The following is a 20,520-nucleotide window of genomic DNA, read 5'->3' as shown; positions in this document are numbered from 1 at the left end:
TGGGTAGGTTATGGAAAAGAGGAAAAACAGCACACACACATTTATCATGTGGAATGTAAAGCAGGCAAAAAAAAAAATAACAACAAGAAGGAAAATCAATGAAAATGAAAACCAATTAGCGGTTAACCAAACTGTTCAAATTTGGAAATGGATGCAGTCGCGCATGGCCATAAACAACAACAACAACAGCAGCCAGAACAACAACAACAGCAGCCAGAACAACAACAAGAGCAACAGCTATTGAAATTGTAGTCGAAAGAGCACAGCCCTAACAAGCGTCAATAACAGAACTGGAAAGGTAAACGCGGTCACCGAGATTTACCAGAATAATAATCAAAGTCTGGTCAGAGCCAAACGCCTGCCATGAAAACAATTACAAAAGAGTTTCAATATATGATTTTAATTTGAAAATGCGGGCATAGAAATCGATCCGACCTGCTCATATTGTTAGCCACAAACGAAAGAGTATACATGTCACAAGTGAGCTGCGAGTTAGCTAAAGCTAAAGGTTAATTGTTCCCAGATACGTCTTGACCGGACTTTGATCTCAAGTTCTGTTTCTTCATGTATTATTTCAAAATTGTAATTAATCAAGAAAAGTATGTTGTATATGGAAGCGGCAGGTTCTTAATAAATATACAGGTATACGGACATGTTTTGGTTCAAGTTAAGGTTCGATTGAAATCTGCCTTGAGCTGTGCAAAAATAATGAAAATTCGACTTCCAAGCGATTCGATAGAAACTCGGTTTGCAGTCTTACCAGGAATTAACACAGTGCATCTACTTTGTTTCTATCAGTCCCATCTGAATTCATTGAGCACACATGAATGATATTATTATCTTTTAACCTGTGCCCATCGAGTACAGGAAGTTGTTATAAACTTATTTAAAAAGAGGGCGCATTTCCATATGATATATTATCGAGCTATTATCAAAAGATTTCTTGTTTTTTTCTTTAGTAAGTCAGTCGAAAGGCCCCTTTGCTTGTAATTTACTGAACGCATTTGCTGTAACCTTCAAGTTAGGCATATAAATAAACGGTTCGAGCCACATTGCCTCTTAATTAGATTACTTTATTTGAATAACTCACCTGGATCTGCGGGTTGTGGGATCCTTCATGACCATTGCCTCAGAGATGTCGCCGTAGCGGCCAAAATAATCGCGTAAGCTTTCTGCAAATACAAACAGGTTGGAGACAGAAGAAGAGTACAGAAAATGAAACAAGTGTATGGTAAATAATCAATAAGCGAATGTTTATGAAATGTCAGGGAGCAGTCATCAAAAAAATATATACATATATATATATATATACATATAAATAAATGTTTGACGAAATCACCGCCAGGCGAAATTTACTAATTTTTGTGTTACGGTCTTCATAAAAATTCGCGCGCGCGTTCGTTGCCGTCATAAATAAATGACGTCGTGCCACAAACACACACACAAGCACACACACACACACACACACACACACAAGCTGTGTGCCCTGCAATAAAGCCCCAAACACCAACTCACAGCGCCGCCCAACTCCAAAGCCAATTGCTGGACATTATTCACATGCACACGCTTCAAGGCTCAGCAAAAACCAACAGAGAGGAAAAAAAAACAAACACACACACAAGCACACAACCAAAAATCCATGCCGTGCCGCCTCTTTGGCACTTGCAGAGCCCACCACCCGCAGCCCGGCGAGGAGCCCAACCCAAGCCCCAACTGGGTTGCTGCTACGGCAGCTGTTGTCTGCGGTTTTGCCGAGCTAATCTGGCAGCCAGCGAGCGCACTTCAGTGGCACGTACGCACACAAACGCAAAACTGAAGTTATTTCAACAAAATTGCCAGACAAACAGCGAGTCTGTCAAGGGCGTGCAGGGTGGGGGCCGCCGTTGATGGGCCCAGCTAACAGTTTGGCTGCGATTTAATGCAGCAAAAAGCCGATAAAGTCATCTGCGCCAAGCTGGCAAAGAAACCCTAATCCAGTCCGACTGGCTGCTAGCATTTGGCCGCAGCAGCAGCAGCAGCAGCAGCAGCGGCGGTCGCGTCATAAATTCAAACTACAATAAAAATTCAATAAAACAAACGATTTTTTGCCGCACACACACAAACACGCAGCAGCAGCAGCAACTAGTTGCGCTTGTGGCAGCAACAGCAATGTTGTAAGGGAGAGAGAGAGAGTGGGGGTGGGGAAGCGTCGGGTGGCATGCAACGCAAAACAAGTCGAAATGCGTCGCGTGATTTACATAAGTATGCACAATAATTATGAACAATAAAAAACAATTTGTTTGCTTATGACAGTTTCGTTGGCCATAAATAACAGCGGCAACTGGCTGGCAGCATGCCGTGGGCCAGGGGGCAGAGAGTGCTGCTGCATTGCCGGTATCCTTGCTATGCGTGTGTGGCATGTAAATTGATGGCGCACACACACATGCACACATGTACATGCACAGCACTGTACAACGGGTCGTATGTGTAATGCGCGCGCCCTACGTGGCATGCTACACTTTAAGTTTTAATGGGGCGGCTCGGTCGACATTTGAAATTGAATGACCTGCCAATTAGCTGCAGGTGTACACAACATTTCAAATAAACTTTCTATAAAGTAGCAAAAAGTCAAGCGTGCCTTTGAGTTAAGCTTTATTTATGAGTTCTCGCCCCGCTAAATGGCAATTGCAATTGCGCTGCAGTTCACCGCCGATTTGCCACACTTTGTGGCAGTACTTAAACACACACTGTGTGTGCATAGATGCCAGTGGATATACGCGAATACGACGTGTACATTCCATGGTTTGTTAAAGCCACTCAAATTTATGAACTTGCATATCTAAGGCTCAAAAAAAGTTTGACAAACAATATGTTTCACAACTTCTTCATTTGACAAGATTTATATCAATCAAATATCAGAATTGATTAAAATTATCTTTAGCTGTCAATTAATTAACATTTTAACTTAGCATAATTCATAGAATTGTTTGTTAATTGTTTCGGGTTCAGCGCAAATATTTTACACACTTAACATGTGATTTGATGTGAGGACAAAATTGTGTTTGATTTCGGTTTTGTAAACAAAGGAAAGGTCGTCAAAACATGCATTTAAAATGCACAAAAATGCTCAATATAAAAATAAATAATATCATATATATTATAAGTTTATAAATTAATAATTTATATTTAATTTATAGCAATAATTTAATTTATATTAAAAATGTATAAAGCTCTTTTTGGGAAATGCTTTGGACCAGAAAAACAACCTTAACTATGCTTGAAATACGTTAAAGCCTTACAAACACAAACAATGTTAAGGCTCTGCTTGCCCACACGCATTTATTGGACTAGCTAGTGCTAATTAGGTTTGGTATCTAAAAACGTATAATTTTGCATTTAAAGAGTTAAAAAACAATTTAATATCGATAGAAAATAACTTAATAATTTGCTCAGAATGTAATTCAACAATTTTCTCTATCAAAACGCAACAACTTCGCAAAAGCTAAAGGCAAGTGAGGCTCTTCTGCAACTTCTTTTTGGCATCGACCGCTTGTGGGCAACTGCTTTTAAGAACGTTGCCACTTAAATTGTAAGTCCAGTGCAAACATATGTCATCTAGATCCGTATTGCCCACGCGTTATCCAAAACATGAAAATCGTGTATCCACAAACAGCTGCGTTTGTCGCCATTTGCCCTTCCACTCCTACGCACCTGCTCCTTCGCCCAGTCTCCTTCTTTTACTCGATTGCAGTGTGTGCAGAGCTCATAACTCAATCAACTGCCCGAAATTAACTGTCCGTCAACCTTTCATTTACCTTTCTAACCCACTTTGTCGCCGCTGTTGTTGTTGTTGCTGCTGCTGATGCTGCTTTTGCGAACTATTCGTTTCATAGAGCGACAACCATTTCGCATACCCAAATACCTTTCCGCCCAATTAACTACTTCACATTTCTCTCAGTGCACAGCGCCAACGCAGCCCCTGTCACAGTCATACCGCCCCACAACACCCGCCACCCACCGCCCCCTTGGCACTTGGCATGTCCATTGCATCGCTTTGTTCGCTGACGGCCGCTGCGACGCTCATTTTTGAGTGACAGCTGCAAAGTTTGTTTTGCATTTCATATTTGCGCGCTCTCCTCCCCCCTCTCACCCTCTCTAGCCGCGTGTGTGTGTGTGTGTGTGTGTTTTCAGCGACAACTGTCACTTGACCGGCTGTCAGCGTTGCCCACAGCCAACCCCCCGGGCCAACCCGCATCAGGGCCAATAGAAGAGCTAGCAAACAAAATAAATGCGCACATGCATAAAGTGTAAATGCGAATAAAAACACAGAAAAACATAATAAAAGAAAGAAACGGAAATTAATGCGGTCTTAGGCGCCAATTAAATACTCTTCGAGACATATGGTTTATGGCTTTGCGTATAGCTGGGGAGAATAGTAAAGCTCCTTTTTAAGAAACTACAAAGTTTTTCAAATTAAGACTAATTTTGCTCACGATTTTCTTTTTTGATATTTGCTATACAGTTTAGTTAACTTGTTAATGCCAAGCTTGATTAATATATTATTAAATAAAATAAAGTTTATTAAAATTAATTGTTAAATGATTATCTGAAACCTGTATGACATCTATATGATTTAGTGCTCCTACTAAAAGGAAGTCACAATTCTGCAAACATTCGTGTCGATGGCTTTAAAAAATACGCACTAGTTTATATAGAAATAGACAGAGGATACCAATCGCGAATATATATATCCCAAATGCTGTCAAATATGTGTTCTTCTATGCAGTACACACTTCACGACAAAACTAGACTACCCCAATGCTGCAAGGGGATACGAAAAAATACTTATACAAACGAAGGATGGCAAAAAAAGTGGACAACAAATTAAAACGCGGCAAAATAAAATTAAAATTTATTTGCTACAGTAACAAAAATAAGAATAAAAAAAAAAAAAATAAAGCCGATGTATATAAAATAGGAGAGCGAGAGCGAAGTTGTGGGCGGGGCAACAAAGTGAACAACAACGACAACAAAATATATTGTTGTAACGAAGGCAGAAGCCAAACTTGGATTTAATTAAAATGTTTACCACAGTCATTTCATTTTCATAGCCAGCAAACATAAATTTTGAAACGCACAGCCACAGCAACAGCAGCAACAACAACAACAACAACATCATCAGCAACAACAGCAACAACAATAACAGCAACAACAACAGCGCTGGCAACCACAAAGCGAAACAGCTGCAAGAAAATGCCCCAAAAAACCATTAAACTTGGCCCAACACACAACACACACACTCGCATACACACACAAACTCTCGCACACACGCACACTAAGTGTATATAAATACCGTTATAGAGCCAACTCTCAATTTGGCCAATTTTGATTGTTGCATTTCGTAAGCAAAATTTGCCTGCCAACAAAAATAAAATAAATTTGCAGGTAATTAGTTCAAGCAGCTACCAGACGCACACACACACACACACACTGACACACACACACACACACTCACACTCGTATTTACACACACACACCCGCCTGCACATGCTTAATGTCAGCATTTATACCAAATCCATTTAGTAAAATTATTTATAAGAAAAGTCAACTCTAGTCAAGCTGCCCACCACTTCCCGCTCCACAGTTCAAGCCCCAGGCAAATCCAAATCCAAATCCGAAACCCGTTTGCGGTTGCAGGCATATTAACCCCTTAACGTTACAACATAGCCCTATCACCCAACCCCCTCCCCACGCCCCACCAAACCTCTTACCCCCTCACATGGTTGTATGTCAAAAGCACAATGCTGAAACCATAAATTTATGTGCTTTCTATTGTTTTTGCCAAAGAAAGCGGAAGTTGTGTGTTTTCTGTGGCAGAGCTAAGCCAGCAGCAACAACAAGAGCAACAATAATAGCAACAACAACAACAACAACAACTATAGCTGTAACAACAACAACAACAACAACAAAACAAAGCAAAGCTACGAAGAAAAAGGTGTGCGCTTAGGGATTTCAATCAATTGTGAACCCAGGCACAAGCAGCAACAACAACAAAAAACTAGACTATCTTCGGCACGCCGAACATTAAATACCCTTGCAGATAACTGACAAAGTTGTGTTTTAATATAGCAGCTTGATTCACAATCGATTGCAGATATAACTTTGCGAAGATATAAATGAGTTTGGTGGAGATGACTAGAATAAGTAAAAAGTTTCCAGTTTTCAGCAGATTTTTCGCATAACAAATTTATATGCAAAGCTTAATTTTTCAAGAAACTCTATCGATTTGATGAAATTTTTCGATATGAATAAGATTTTTCTGATATATAAGTAGCATAAAGAAACTAGTAAATGTCAAATGTAGTTCAAATATCTGCTGCGACTTAACATACTGATTAGGAATATATATACTTAAAGGCTTCAAGGACCTTAATATTAATGCGTTACACATTTGATAACTTTATAATAATACCCTCTAGAAGGGTGTAAAAAACTAAAGCTGTGCTCTCGGCTTGTTTTGTTTGAAAACGCAAATTGCTATTTTGTCTGCACACGCACACAGCGTAAAAGAGAGAGAGAGAGATAGAGAGAGAGAGAGCAAGAGCGAGAGAGAGACGGGGAGAGTTCTCTGTAACACATCCCGTGCCGTGTGGCATCATTTTTCATGCGCTCGAACAACTTTTGACAAAGGTCGGTCAAGCAAGTCTTAAAAACTTTGCGACAAGACAACGCACGTTTCATCTCCTGGTGCCACGCCCCCTGCACTCGCTCGCCCCGCTCGCCAACGCCAACACAGTGCCATCTGCATCTGGGTCTCGCTTTCGCTTAGTGAATTACGTCGACTTTAAGGGGTTAAAGTTCAGGTCGGTGAGCTACCGGGTAACAGTTGTCGCTGTTGGCTCTTGGCCCTAAGCCGTAAATAATAATATTTAGACAAAGAGGCCTCCCACACAAAAATAAGCACCAGCAACGTTATTCGCACTGACAATTTGATGCCCTAAATCCATGAGGAAAATCGTGAAAAGTGCACACTTGATAAGCTTGAATATCATATTATGGAATTATGGAATGAAAAGAATGTGAAAAGTATTTCCTTTCTCTTTTTAAAGAATTAAAAGCAATATTCTCCTTGTAATATTCTCCCCTCCCAACTTTTAAATATCTCCGTCACATTTCAATTCTATGTAAGAATATTTGTGTTCCTTCCTATTTCTCATAACAACCGCACAAAGTTTTCACGGTTCCCAAAGGTCTTTATAAAATTTATAGGCCCCGACGGCACTATAAAACTAGCAGAAAAATAAGAAAAGGTCGTTGTCAAAGGTTTTGCGAATGAAACTAAAAAAAAGGAAATAATAATAATAATAATAATATAGAAAATAAATATGCATGCTCTGACGCTCTCAGCAGCATTTAAAATTTAAACTTTCATTTCATATTTTTAAATTCGCACAAAAATTTCATATTCTCATATAACAAACAAACAGTTGCTGTTGACAAGCTTTTAAGATTATCAAAATGCGAATAAAATGTAAATTGAAATTCATATTAGTTTGCCAAAGACAAGAGACATTACGTACAGCTAGAAACACACAGATAACTTATATAGTCTAAACAATGACAAATTCAAATACCCATTAGCTAAAATGCTGCGTAACACACACGCACACGCACGCACGCAAAGACACACAGATGTCTTAAGCGCACGCAGAAGCTCGGAGAATTTGAAAAGTTGTTTACATGCGTCGACATTTTTACCTTTTGGCAATCGAGTTAAAAGAAAGTTGCTAGCTGAAAAATTTGCCTAAGTTTGCGCGATTTATGGTTAGAAAAGTCATAAACTTATGGATTTAGCTTGACTTATGCAGCACTTACGATAATTGCATTGAATTGAGAATCATCGAGAGAGGCGCGCTCGTGAGACGTTCAGGCAACTTTGCATAATTTATGTGAGCGCCGGTTCAAAGTTGAAACGACGCACAAATTAAAATCAACGCACAAAATGATTGATGAATGGCCAGCCGGGCAAGGGAACTCGTGATTGTGAGTGTGTGTGTGTGTGTGTGTGTGTGTGTGTGTGTGTGTGAGTGGGCCCTTTTGTTTGAGACCCGCACAGTCATTTTAATAGTATATATGGGAATTGGAGAAGGGAGCCGGATGGCGTCCCAGAGTTTGCTGGTCTCCGATAACCAAGCAAAACAATGGGCCAAATATATATGGTATATACTTATGCGTATAAATAGCACAAGGTAAACGGGGCCCCAAAAACCAAATAGAATGTCAAAAATCAAAGTCCAAGCCAAAGTGCTTGCGAAAACAAAAGCCAAACAAGTCGCTGGGCAAACAAAAGGTGGCCAAAAACTTTTCGCACAAAACAAAGCACAAAGTGGGCCGAAAACGCAAAGGCAGAATCAGAAAACTTTCAGTCAACCGGGCGAGAGATGCCTGCTTATCTGCCAAATATAACCCCAGAGCCCCGAGTCCAGAGCCCAGAGCTCAGAGATGCCTCGGCCGCACCACGACGTGGGCGCATCAAAAGCATGCTAATGTCCAGCTCTGGCCGCAACGACCAGGCTAAGGAATAGCCAAGGCTTGGCCAGGAGGTAGCCGAGAAGTCAAGCACGAAAAAGGGTCAAGAAATGAAAGCTTAGAGAGCTCTGATATGCGAATCAATTGATTTTGAGCCGTAACCGGAGAGAGAATACTGAAAAGTGGGCGTATGGGTGTGGCATGGGGTTTGGGTTTGCGGAAAATGCAAAGTTTGTTTTTGCGAATGCAGTCGCACGGAATAAATTTCTCGCAGCGCAGGTAAATCGTCGTGGAAATCACTGAAGGCAAATTAAAAAGTAACTGACAAAAGAAAAGCGAAAAGTAAAATAGAAAGTAGAAAGCAGAAAGGAAAAGCAAAGAAAAAGCGGAGCATCCAGTCAGCTATAGTCAGCCGATACGGAGCCGATTGGACAAGTCAACTCAATAAACGGCATAAGTAAGAGGCGAACAAAAGGGTCAAGCGTTGCGAATAAACTGAAGTGGGGAGTCGGATGGGGGTGTCGTCGAGTGGGGGAGGGCCTGTGAGGCAGACTACGTCCGGGTGGTTTACTTGGGGTGCCAATAAACCAAAAATGCGACGCTTGACGTAAATGAAGCCGCCTTTTGTATTATTATAGTAGTAGATATTTGAGATGGGGGTTTGGATCGGTGGGATGGCTGTGTGTGCGTAGAGACCTGAGCTGCTAAGCATTTCCTTATATAAATTATTGTGAATTTATGCGAATCATTTCCAGTCGGATTGCGTTCAGCACCGGGCAACGGCAAAAGCCGCCATGGATTTTAACTTTATAATTGAATCCATTACTTAAGGAACGTGCAGCAGGCGGCTTGCCAAGATTTCGATGTATTAAAGTGTTGGCAGCAGCGCTCTTGGTTGGAGTTAACCAACAACCAGACAACCCCCTCCCCCCCCCCCTACCAAAAAAAAAAAAAAATGAAACAGGCAACAAGCCCAGCACTGATTGAGGGTGTGTGTGTGTGGGGTGGGGGGACGACTGTTGAACGCGCGGCGAATTAAGTTTTTGGTTTGTTGGCTACACAAAAACCTCGAAATAAGTTTTAATTACGGGCATATGATGGTGGCCGATAATACGATGAGAGAGCGAGAGGAAGACAGAGAGAGAGAGAGAGAGGGGGCGAGAGAGAGAGAGAGAGTGGGTGAGCGGCAAAAGTTTGCAGCCAAGGCAACCGGCGTCGAAGCCGTTGACTGACTTGAAAAATTCTATTATAATTAATAGCAGAAAATTATGAAATTAATGCAAGACGCAAACGCACACACACACACACTCATACATACACACCAAATTGGATTCATTAAAAATGAAGTGGGTTTTCGGGCTAAAGGCTTATCCCAAACAAATTAGAAATGCTACGAAAAACTGCACGGGCCAACAACAATTGAGGCCAGAGTCAAAGGTTTACGAATGGGTTAACGAGAAAGAAAAGACAGTCGAAACCAAAAGGGGTTAGTAGCTAGGGTTTATGTTGCCCTAACAATGGTAATCATAATGGCATAATAAACGCAAAGTTAATGTAATGAGAAACTGGATTAGAAGCTGATTTCAGTTACTTAAATACAATTACAATAAATGATTGCAGCTTAAGCAGCTCAGAAATTTGAGGAAAAAATGGAAGAAAAATGAGTTTTTCTTAAGGGATTTTTAATAGAGCAAAGCTTTGGAAACTTGTGGCAATATTGAGAATCATTTATAACTTTAGAGAAATAAATAAATAATTAATAAACTCTTTCATTCACAAGCATTTCTTTAATAACTTTCATTCAATTAAAGACTATTTTATATGGGTAATTTTATATCTATGCCTCTGTAGACATCTAGAGCTCACAAGGAGGCGGTATTGTATGATAAAAACATTAGAAATTCAAAAGAAATAATCTGTGCTGACTAACAAGAACATTATCGACTGGACTCCACTTAAGCAGACATTTGCTATATATTAAACCTGGAAATGGAACAAATTACTTTTAATTTCATGTATCAGCAAATACAAACTCCATTTCGAATTCGAATGTATTTATTAATTTAAATATCATTAGTTTATTTGAAAGAAAAAGTCTTTATTGAGGTGGAGATTGAAATAATTATTAATTAAGTAATGAATATAATTTTTGCCCAAACAATACATATAAATATGTATATTTATACTTTACAATTAAATCAATTAATATTAAATCCTTTTCGTTTTTACCAAATATATCAGCAAAACTCTCAAATTACAAACAGAGGGTACTCTAGCATAATGCTGATACAGAAATAATTGGTTGCAAATTGATGGAAATTTAAAAACGAATGCAACTGCTAGGGCTTTAATGTGCGGCAAAAAATGACCCAAAAAATAATAACAAGTTACTTTGTTAAGCACTCAAAAATAAAACTTGACTTTGAAGCAAACAAACAAATTTTCCCTAAAACACACTTAATATGTATACATATATATGTATATATATATTTGACCTCTGAGACTCCTATGCTCTGCCAATTAAAATTTTGTTTTCTAAAAGAAAAATGTGCTTTGCGCCTATCAAATAACCAAACCTCAAAATGCTATAGACAAAGCAAGTTGGAAAATGCCAACGAAAGCCACTCTACATGCACTCGGCGGCCACTCTTTTGGCCAGCTCATCCAGTCAGCCGGGCCAGTTATATCAACGCGCTTTCAAGTATTCACGCAATTTTTCATACTAATTACCAAGCAATTTACTTTAGTGTTTATACTCAGAGTAGCTACATTCCCCTGCGCTACCCCAGGCAACAGCATTTGGCGACTGGGTGGCAGTTGATTGGCATTGGCAGCGGCAGGTGGCCGCCTCATTAGTGGCTTAGCTTGGTGTACAAAATGCCGCACTTATGGCAAACAGCAATGGGCAGGGGCGAGAGCCAGCATGAGACATGAAAAAGCAGCAGGAACAACAAGGAAGGCGGCATCAAATTGACACTTAACCAAAGCGCAAAGTGCGGGCCGGCAGAGCGAGAAAGAGAGAGAGAGAGTAAGCGGGAGGGAGCTAGAGTAATCGGAGACAGCACTGGCAGCAACAATAAGGCAGCCACACGTTGACCAGCAGCCAGTTGCAGAAGCAGCAGCAGCAGCAAGCAGGAAGCAAAGAGCACAACATTGACGCTGGCGACTGTGTAAACAAAGACGAGAACAACGTGCAGCAGGACACACACAGAAGCAGCAGCAGCAGCAGCAAGTGACAAGCGACGAGGCTGCCTGCCTGGCAGCTGCTAGCTGCCTGCCACATATCAGTCAGCAGAGAGCAAAGCTGAGGGCGCTTTTAAACTGTTTTTTTTTTTTGGGAGGTAGGGGGTGTGGCACTTGTTGGTGTCCATAAGCTGGCTGGGCAAACAGGCAAACAAACGCAACTAACAAGCCATAAGATGACAGCCAGCCAGTGACAAATTGTGCCAAATCGAAATGGTAAACAAATGCCAAAGAGCAGCAACGGGGCCAGGGATCAGTCACGCCCAGAAACAGGACGAGTATAAACCTCTCTTAGCTCCCGTCCCCGCCTGACCAACAAATATGCAAATATTGCGCACAGCTGTTAATTTGCTAAGCGTATAAAAAATATGAGCAACAATTGCTCGAGGAGAGAGCAAGAGATTGCGTTTGGGTTTTGGGTGTCCGGCACAAACTGTGGCAAATCGATAGCATTACATTATTTATGCAAGGCAATCAAATGTGCCACGGGGCGTATGCGCAATGCCATCGGCAGCAGCTAAGAATGGACCTTGTCCAGGACGAATACGTTTGCCTAAGCTGCCGCGGCCACTTTGTGCGGCATTAGCTAAACAAATAATCATTACTTTTTCTATTTGTTTTTGAATGCTTGATGTCTGAGCTGCACACACACACACACATGTGTACCCTAATGCGTGTGTGTGTGTGTGTGTGTGTGTTTTTCTCTTAGTGTATCGATAGCCTCGACTGGCAGGCAAATAAAAATCTCTCACGCATTCGCAGCACGTAGCAAACGCCACCCTCCCACCCTCCCATACCGCCCCCTGTCCACGCCCACCACTTGACTAACACTGAGTTACGGCAGCAGCTCTTGAGGCACAATTTACTCCCCATTCTTTACGCACCCCCCCATTTTCTAGACTTATTTAAAAAAAAAAGCAGAAAAAAAGAAAGAAAAGTATCAATTTCATTGTTACGCGCACTCGATTCTTTTTCTTTTCTTTTGCTTCTGCACGCTTCCCCATTCTCTGGCATACCCTACGGCTAGGGTATTAGAATATTATGAAATCAAGCTGCAACTTGTAACACTTCGCCAACAGTTGATTAAAGCAGCGCTCGCTTCGTATAGTCAAGGATTGCAAACAAGGTATTCGATTTCCTTTATGAAACTCTTGAAAAAAAAACTTTAAAATAATTTTATAAATATTTTTAATAGTTTATGCGGCTTTGAAAACTTTGAAGACGTAATCCCTAGCCTTAGAGATGGAGTATACTTAAAAATATATACAAATAAACTCTCCCAGAATTTCATAATTTATTAAAAAAGCATTTTAAAACTCGATTGGAATATATTTTTAGGTTGGTTCTGGAATTATAATTTTTGTTTTAAGAGAAAATTCAAAGTTGATTCAAATAGGATTTTATATAAAAATATGTTTGTTCTATATTCAGCAATAAAAAAATGTACAAAATTTGGCCCCAATCATTGCATTTATCTAATAATATTTGATAGATTTCAAATTTGTGGCAGACTTCAAATTTAGCCCGCATTTTGTTTATGAAAATATGAAAGGCTTGTCATATTTTCTACACAATGGGCAAGAGTTAGAAATTAAATTTGATTAGGCCTTAAACCAAAAGCTAGGATCCTGCTTCCAGGTTCACAAACCCAACCTCAAGGCGTTCTTTTTGTTCTTTTTCACAAACAATTAATTAAGATAGACATTTCAGACATTTTGCCCATTGCATAGTAACTTGGGTACCTAGAGACAGACAGACAAAGCTAGAGGGATATATATCCAAGTCAGAGTTTCAAGATTAGCACAATATACAGTAAGAATATTTATCCATACTTAACGATAGGTATATGATATATGATTCTTACTGTGCAGTTCAAGAGCTAATAGAGTTTTATGTGTAGATGAATTTATATATCGTTTTGTACATATCTATATATCTGAAGTCTAGCTATATTCAGCTTCCACCAAAAATTATTTATATATAATAACTTTTTTTTTTAATCCTTAAAGTAACTCTGAGAAATACTATAATTGGCACGAAAGTGTATACAAACTTCATTCTACACAGTGTGCGCTTTCTTTTTATATGCGTTTGCTTTATTTTTATTTGGCAGTGCAAAGTGAAATAAATTTTGTAACGCCAATTGCAGGGGCCAGGGCCAATATTGGAAAATGTTCTGCGAGGGGTCAGGCATGAAAATTATTGGCCAGTCATGACGTGAGTTTCGAGTTTTTCATTTTCTTCAATTCATTTTCTTTGCCCTGCCTTCCGTTGCGTTGCGTTGCGTTGCGTTACGTTACATTACGCTGCTGGACATTACGTTACGTCTTGTGACTTTTGCATAAAATTTCAATAAGCGTGGCGTCTGCTCCGCACAAATGAGTTTTTCCAACTGCTTGCCATGGATTACGAATAGTTGGAGTTTTTCCGGTGCTTTTCTCTATTTGATTTTTATTTTTATTTGGGGTCTGCGCTTTCTTTTGTTCTTTCCCTTTTCCCTGGAGGCAAATTTTTGAGCTAATCCCGTGCTACAGCTGAGCTGAAGGGATAATGCATCATTTGTGGTCAAAATGGCAAACGCGTTAAGTTTTTATGGCCAACGAATTTTTGGATCTAGACCAAAATCAACTCTTCGCTCGGTACGTGTGTGTGTGTGTGTGCTCTGCTCAGCTCGTTTGCTTTGTACTTTATTTTATCGCTGTTGGCAGCCGCCACCGAAAACCAAAACAACAATAAAAACAGTCAAAAAGCACTCGAAATGCCAAATGAGCTGCTGCTGCTGCTGCTGCTGCCGCCTTGGTCAGACCCCCCGCCCCTAGCTAACTGGTACGCCTTCTATTTGCCTAATGGGCCCCTAAAGTGGAGGCCAACACAGCACAGGCACCGCCCGCCTTCGGCGCGCACCTTTGCAATTAATCCGCGCGCCCCAGCCACGCCTTCGGTTTGACTGCGGCCAAGGAATGCCAGAGCTTTGTCTCCGCAGTGCCATGCCACGCCCCCGCCCCCACCCTCGCCAACTAGCTGCTGCCATTGCCCACAAGTTTTTCATAAACAAAACTCGGAAAATCTGCTGGCTGCCAGCAGCAACAGCAGCAGCAGCAGCAGCGAAACATTTGAAGCACTCGCTCCAAAGCCACGACTGCAATTTGGCAGCGATTTCGTTTGCCCACAGAGAGCGAGAGAGAGAGAGGCCCCGGGGAACAGAGAGAGAGAAAGTTGTGTGTGTGGGGGGGAAGGTGTTGCTGTGCCGGAGCAATGCCGGCTGCTATTTTCGGTCTCAAGTGACAAATATTAGAGCAGTCTTTATCGCTAATTAGACTTTGTAGCCGTAAATCTGTTGTCATTTCTTGTTGCTGCTGCTGCTGCTGCTGCTGCTGTTGCTGTTGCTGTTGCTTTGCTATTGTTGTAAATTGTTGTTGCTGTTGTTGTAATCGTGGCCAAAGCCAACAGACCACGGCACAGTCACACACATACCCCGCATCCCGCATTCCGCACTCCGTACGCACCAACTGAGACATGGCAAATGCGTTTCAAAGTTTGCCAAGTTTGCCGAAACTGATGCCGGAAGCATTTGGAAGACTCTTGAGACTGGAAATTGAGCAGCGGCACAGCGCATCGTTTGGGGAAAAGGACATTCAAAATAAACATATGAATACATATGTGAATGACTCGAAATGAGTCGAGTGTGTGCATTCATGAATGTTGCATGCACTGATTGCAGACAACTGACAAGTGATAAAATAAATTAATTCAAGCCAGAAACTTCGAGTGAAGCCAAAAACTACTGAGAAATCGTTAGGGAAATTAATGGTATATGGAGAAGTTGATGACATGGAATATGCAGATTATGTTAATTTCATTAATTTGACTATAAGCAGTAAAATATAATAATTGCCTGTAATACTCGAGTTGTGAGGCAGAGACCACATAAATATTATTTATTTATTATTTACAATTAAGTAATATAAGCCAAAAAGTTCTGGATCCAACAAGTACAGAAAATTGTTTAAGATATTCTCTCTCTATCTCTCTGCATCCCTCTCTTTCTATGTATCTCTCTTTATTTACCTATCTGCCTCTTCCTTTCTCTATCTATCTCTCTTTCTCTCTCTCACTCTCATTCTGTATTCATCTCTTTCGTTCTTTCTTCTTTTATCTATCTCTTTCTCTTTGTATCTTTCTGCCTCACTGTGTATCTCTCTCTCCCTCTCTCTCTCTTCCTATTTATATGTTTTAAGCTTTTTCTCTGCATATCTATCTCCTTCTTTATTTCTATCTTCATTTATTTTTAAATTCTACTCTTATTTTAGTCTTAAGCTCTCATTCTTATTCTCGTCTCCTCATTTATTTTTCCTTTTCTTTCTCTTCTTCGTGATCTCTTTCTCTTTCTGTTTGTTTTCTCTTTATCGCATTCTCAATTACTTTTATTTCTGTCTTTTTTAAATTTAGCTTTTCTCACATTTTATTCTGTTCATTAAAACTTGGTAAACGTCACTTCTTACGTTCGTTTTTCGTTCTCTCTCTCTCTTTCATCACCTGATCTCCCTCTGGTTTTTCTGTATCTTTCAAAAATGTTTTTTTCTTCTCTCTCTCTCTCACTCTTTCCTCTTGCACGTGTATGTTTAAGCACATGTAACACTCGTTTCATCGAAATCTTTTGAGTAAACCACAACATAGGGGTTAGAAATCAGTCTTGCATCACAACCGGAGCCGAGCTAGTTACGAATGCACTTGTAAACTGTGATGCAGACATATAATACAAAATATTAATTAAAGGCAATGCAAACTCAGAGCCAGCCCATGGGCCCATGGCGGCAATTAGTTGTCTCAGAGCGAGAGAAAGAGAGAGATAGAGAGAGCTACGCTTCACTTAATTTGTATAGCATTTGGCTTGTAGCGCATATTATTTCCGCTTTCGAGTGCCATTTTGTGCACAATTTTCATTATTCTTTTGGCCTCAAAACAAACAACAACGGAAAAGCGATTAAGTGCTGTTATTGCGACTGCAATGGCAGCTAACTAGGAAAAACAATGGCCTTGGATGGCATCCAGCTGCCAGTTCGAGTTGGACTCTACGCTTCAAGTCGGATTCGATGGCATTAAAAAACGGCACTACGATTATACGAATTTTTATGGCACATATGAGACTCATAGACAAATGGATGCGGAGCGCAGCTTGCCAAGAAAACAAGCTCCAATATTGTGTGTGTGCGAGTGTGTGTGCAAGTGTGTGTGTGTGGCAATTTATGCGGCGCAGTGTTGCATTAAATGTACAGTCAAATGCTTGAGTTAATAAAAAACAGAGGAACCGCACAGCTGGAAATCCTTCAACGGCAGGCGCATATTCTGGCCAACTTGAAGTGTGGCCTCAAATGAAGCATGCCCGAGGCTTGGTAATAAGCGCCGAATTTCTGTACAATTGGGCCGGGTTTTGAGCCAACTCAAGCGCAACCAGAAAACTTAGTTAACTGCGGCTGTAACTTCCACACACACACATATACAGAGGCACACGTGCACACGCACAGACGCATATACAGGCACTTGTATATGTATGATAAATAGCTTTCAATTTATATGCCTCGAGGGCGGACCATGCCCAAAGTTTTGGCTGGCGAACGGTGCGGGCCTTAAAGGTGTTCAAGGGTCATTTATCAGGCAGAGCGGCAACATTTAGCGCTGGCTACATAGGTGTTTGCATGAGTATCTGTGCGCGTGTGTATAAATGTGTGTGTGTGTTTGTGTGTGTGTGCGACAAGGAAAATTTATGCGCCCCTGTCGCACCTACCACAGCGCTTTGGACATGGATACGCAGCAGCAGCAGCAGCTGTAGCTGTAGCTGTAGCTGGAGCTTTAGTTGGAGCTGGAGTCGCACCGTGGAGACCTCTCGACTAGTGTGGCGCATTCATTTCGATCTGAAAGTGAAAATCATTTGCAATTGTGGCAGGCAGCGGCGGCGTCGGCGGCAAATGCCGTTACATGTAATGGCTGTGCCACAGAGCGGTCGAAATTACTTTAACCCGGCAGCAGATGGAATCTCAAGTGGAATGGTGGTTGGGGCTGTGCCTGTTAAATGAGTGAGTAAATGTGTAGCTGTCGACAGGTGTGCAAGTAATTACACACACTTACACACACACACACACACACAACATAAGAAACCTTTGCATACGGGCCCACACAATTTATATTTGCCAAAGTTTTGCTGCTGCTGCTGCTGCTGCTCAACGGGGCTTGCGGATGGATTTTAGAGTGAAGTGGTTGGGGGAAATGGTTTTCAACATCCATCGCCTCGTCAAAGTTAATTAATTTGCAGTCTCAGACCGTTCTACACAGCCCATTGAAGGCAACGACAAGTGGCAAATGTCTCGCTTACACATCTAAAACTAACGTTTCGTCTTGACTCCAATTCAAGCTGTGCCACGCCCACAAATCTGCGGCTACAGCCAACAGGTATTTATGAACCATAAACTTGAATAAATTATTTACATAGACTCAAGAGCCAATTTCAGCTGAAACTGTTTAATTGCCAGCTTCTGTTGCCTACTTAGCCTACTTATCCGCAACAGCGGATAAGTTTTCATTCTGGCTGTGGCTGGCAACTCAAGAAAACCAAAACTTGCGCTTGTTAACCGTCAATTAACCATTAAATTATGTTCATAAGCTGCTTATTAATTACTTTTTTAATTTGGTAACCATGCATATCATCCATCTCAGCTCGTTTTTTTATCCGATTTATTAATTTTTTTTTTGTTTTTAATCAGTCTCAGTCTCTTAATCCGATTTATTAATACTCATATATTTTATCCGCCTCAATTCGTTTCTCTAAACGATTCTCAGTACATTTTTTATCCGAATTTTTAATATGCTATCCACATATTTTTTTCATCACAGTCCGTGCCTTCAACCGAGTATTTAATTTATTATATGGATAAATTTTATCCGTAACAGTCTTTATTCTATTTTCAAATGTGTTCTCCATATATTTGACATATTAATTGATATTATTTTCCTTGGTAATTAATGGATAATAAATATATATCTTTTCTCATTATCCGTTTGTTATCCGCTCATTTTTTATTTACCTTCCGTTACATATCAGTTTCGTTACATTTTTCTATCCGTTTTTGACTTATTAGCTATCATTTATGACAGTTTAAGAAATAATATAAAATGTAGGGCTGAAGCCTGCCCAAACTATCGCAAGTTGAATTTAAATGAACAAGCCATAAGTTGCCCATATCGTTTGTCAATCTTCTAAGTTTGTATTCTTTTTGTTGATTGTCAAATGAAAAACACTGAGAAAATTTGTTGCACAGTGTTGCAGTGCGCCAAATGTGCCAATTGAATTGAATTTGTGCTACAAATCAAGTAAGCAACTTAACAGCTTAACAATAGCCCCAAAGCAACGCACAATGCCAGCCCCTAGACGCTTACCCACAGCCCCCACACCCACACACCCACCCACACACACACACACACACACACACACACACACACACACACACACTTACACAGCCATCAAGAATGGCTCTGACCCCAATCAGGGAAACTGCGGACAATGTATACACACACCACATACCACACACAGACCACACACACGCCACACACACACGCACACTTACACACACGACACACACACACACACACACAGATACGCACACACGTATCCTTACGAAACGGAGGCAATCAATTGCAAGGAATGCGAGAGCGCAAAAAAATGCACAAGCGCTTTGCCTTTGCCTTTGTGCGTTGAACACCTTCAGCAGAAGGGTCCCAGCTACCCAAAGCTGGCGCTGCCACGGCTGAAGTGCAGCTATAAAATACTAATCCGCATCAAATGAATGCTACATCAATCTTGTGTCGAGCGCAGGCAGCGGCAGCAGCAACAGCAGCCGCAGCGACAGGTGCGTTGAAGCAACCGGGCAGAGTAGCAGGAGCGGAAGCGGGCAGCAGAAGCTGCGTCAAGGGGGCCAGAGTCCCGGCAACTGGCAACTGGCAACTGGCAACTCAGAGGCGGCACTTTAATTTTGTTACTAAGCCCGGGCCACAGTTGACAGGCTGGCAGTCCACTGGCGGCGACGCCATATGCCGAGGAGCCGCTCAAAAGTCATTTCCGCAAACGTTTCCAGCTGCGGGGACGCACAGAGCAAGTGGACAGAGGGAGGGGGGGAAAGAGAAAAGACAGCGAGGACAAGAACAAACAGGCAGCAAAAACTAGGGATTAGGGATTTGCGTGCACATAAATGAATTTTGTGTACGCAGCCGCCGCCAGCGACGAGCATGAGACGCACATGATAGGCAAAGGGAGCGGCAGCGGGAGCGGGAGCACATGAGGGGTGGTGGGAGGTCGTGGAGAGGTTAAAGCATAAGCTCAAAGTAGCAAGCCCAAACCCGAAGCCCAGCTGTGTGTTATCTACACACGTGCAACATGCAGCAAGCAATGCAACCAATGAGCAAACTACAACCCGACCCCATAACTTGCCACACGTCCTGCCTGCTGTTTGCATTGGTGAGCTGCACTACAGCAATTGTTGGCATTACGTGCAACTCTCGATTGCCATTCAATGCCAGGAGCAGGAGCAGCCGCAGACGATGGAGCGACGCCGAAGCCGGAGCCGCCAACTATTGAATTACTTTCAGCCTGTGACTGCGACTGCGAGTGCGACTGAAGATTGCACTTGAAATAGGATTCACAGCTCACTCGCTCTCCAAAAGCTTCAGATTTTCAATTTCCGTTTCCCTTTTTGCGCCATTTTTTTTTCTTTTTCTTCT

At 41.3% G+C, this 20,520-nt stretch overlaps 1 protein-coding gene across 6 annotated transcripts in view; it reads right to left on the bottom strand.

Annotated features, from left to right (window-relative positions):
* Window positions 1-20,520, bottom strand: part of Rbp6 (RNA-binding protein 6) — a 212,987-nt gene that overhangs the window by 132,682 nt on the left and 59,785 nt on the right. For all 6 annotated transcript variants that reach the window (XM_070207948.1, XM_015175638.3, XM_015175639.3 and 3 more), the window contains one exon: window positions 1,091-1,172. In XM_070207948.1, the coding sequence (XP_070064049.1) occupies window positions 1,091-1,172 (82 nt within the window). The remainder of the gene's footprint in view (window positions 1-1,090; window positions 1,173-20,520) is intronic.

This window comes from Drosophila virilis, chromosome 3 (genome assembly GCF_030788295.1).
Source record: "Drosophila virilis strain 15010-1051.87 chromosome 3, Dvir_AGI_RSII-ME, whole genome shotgun sequence".
In the NCBI taxonomy this organism is placed as follows: Eukaryota; Metazoa; Arthropoda; class Insecta; order Diptera; family Drosophilidae; genus Drosophila; species Drosophila virilis.
This window is presented reverse-complemented; position numbering and strand designations above follow the sequence as displayed.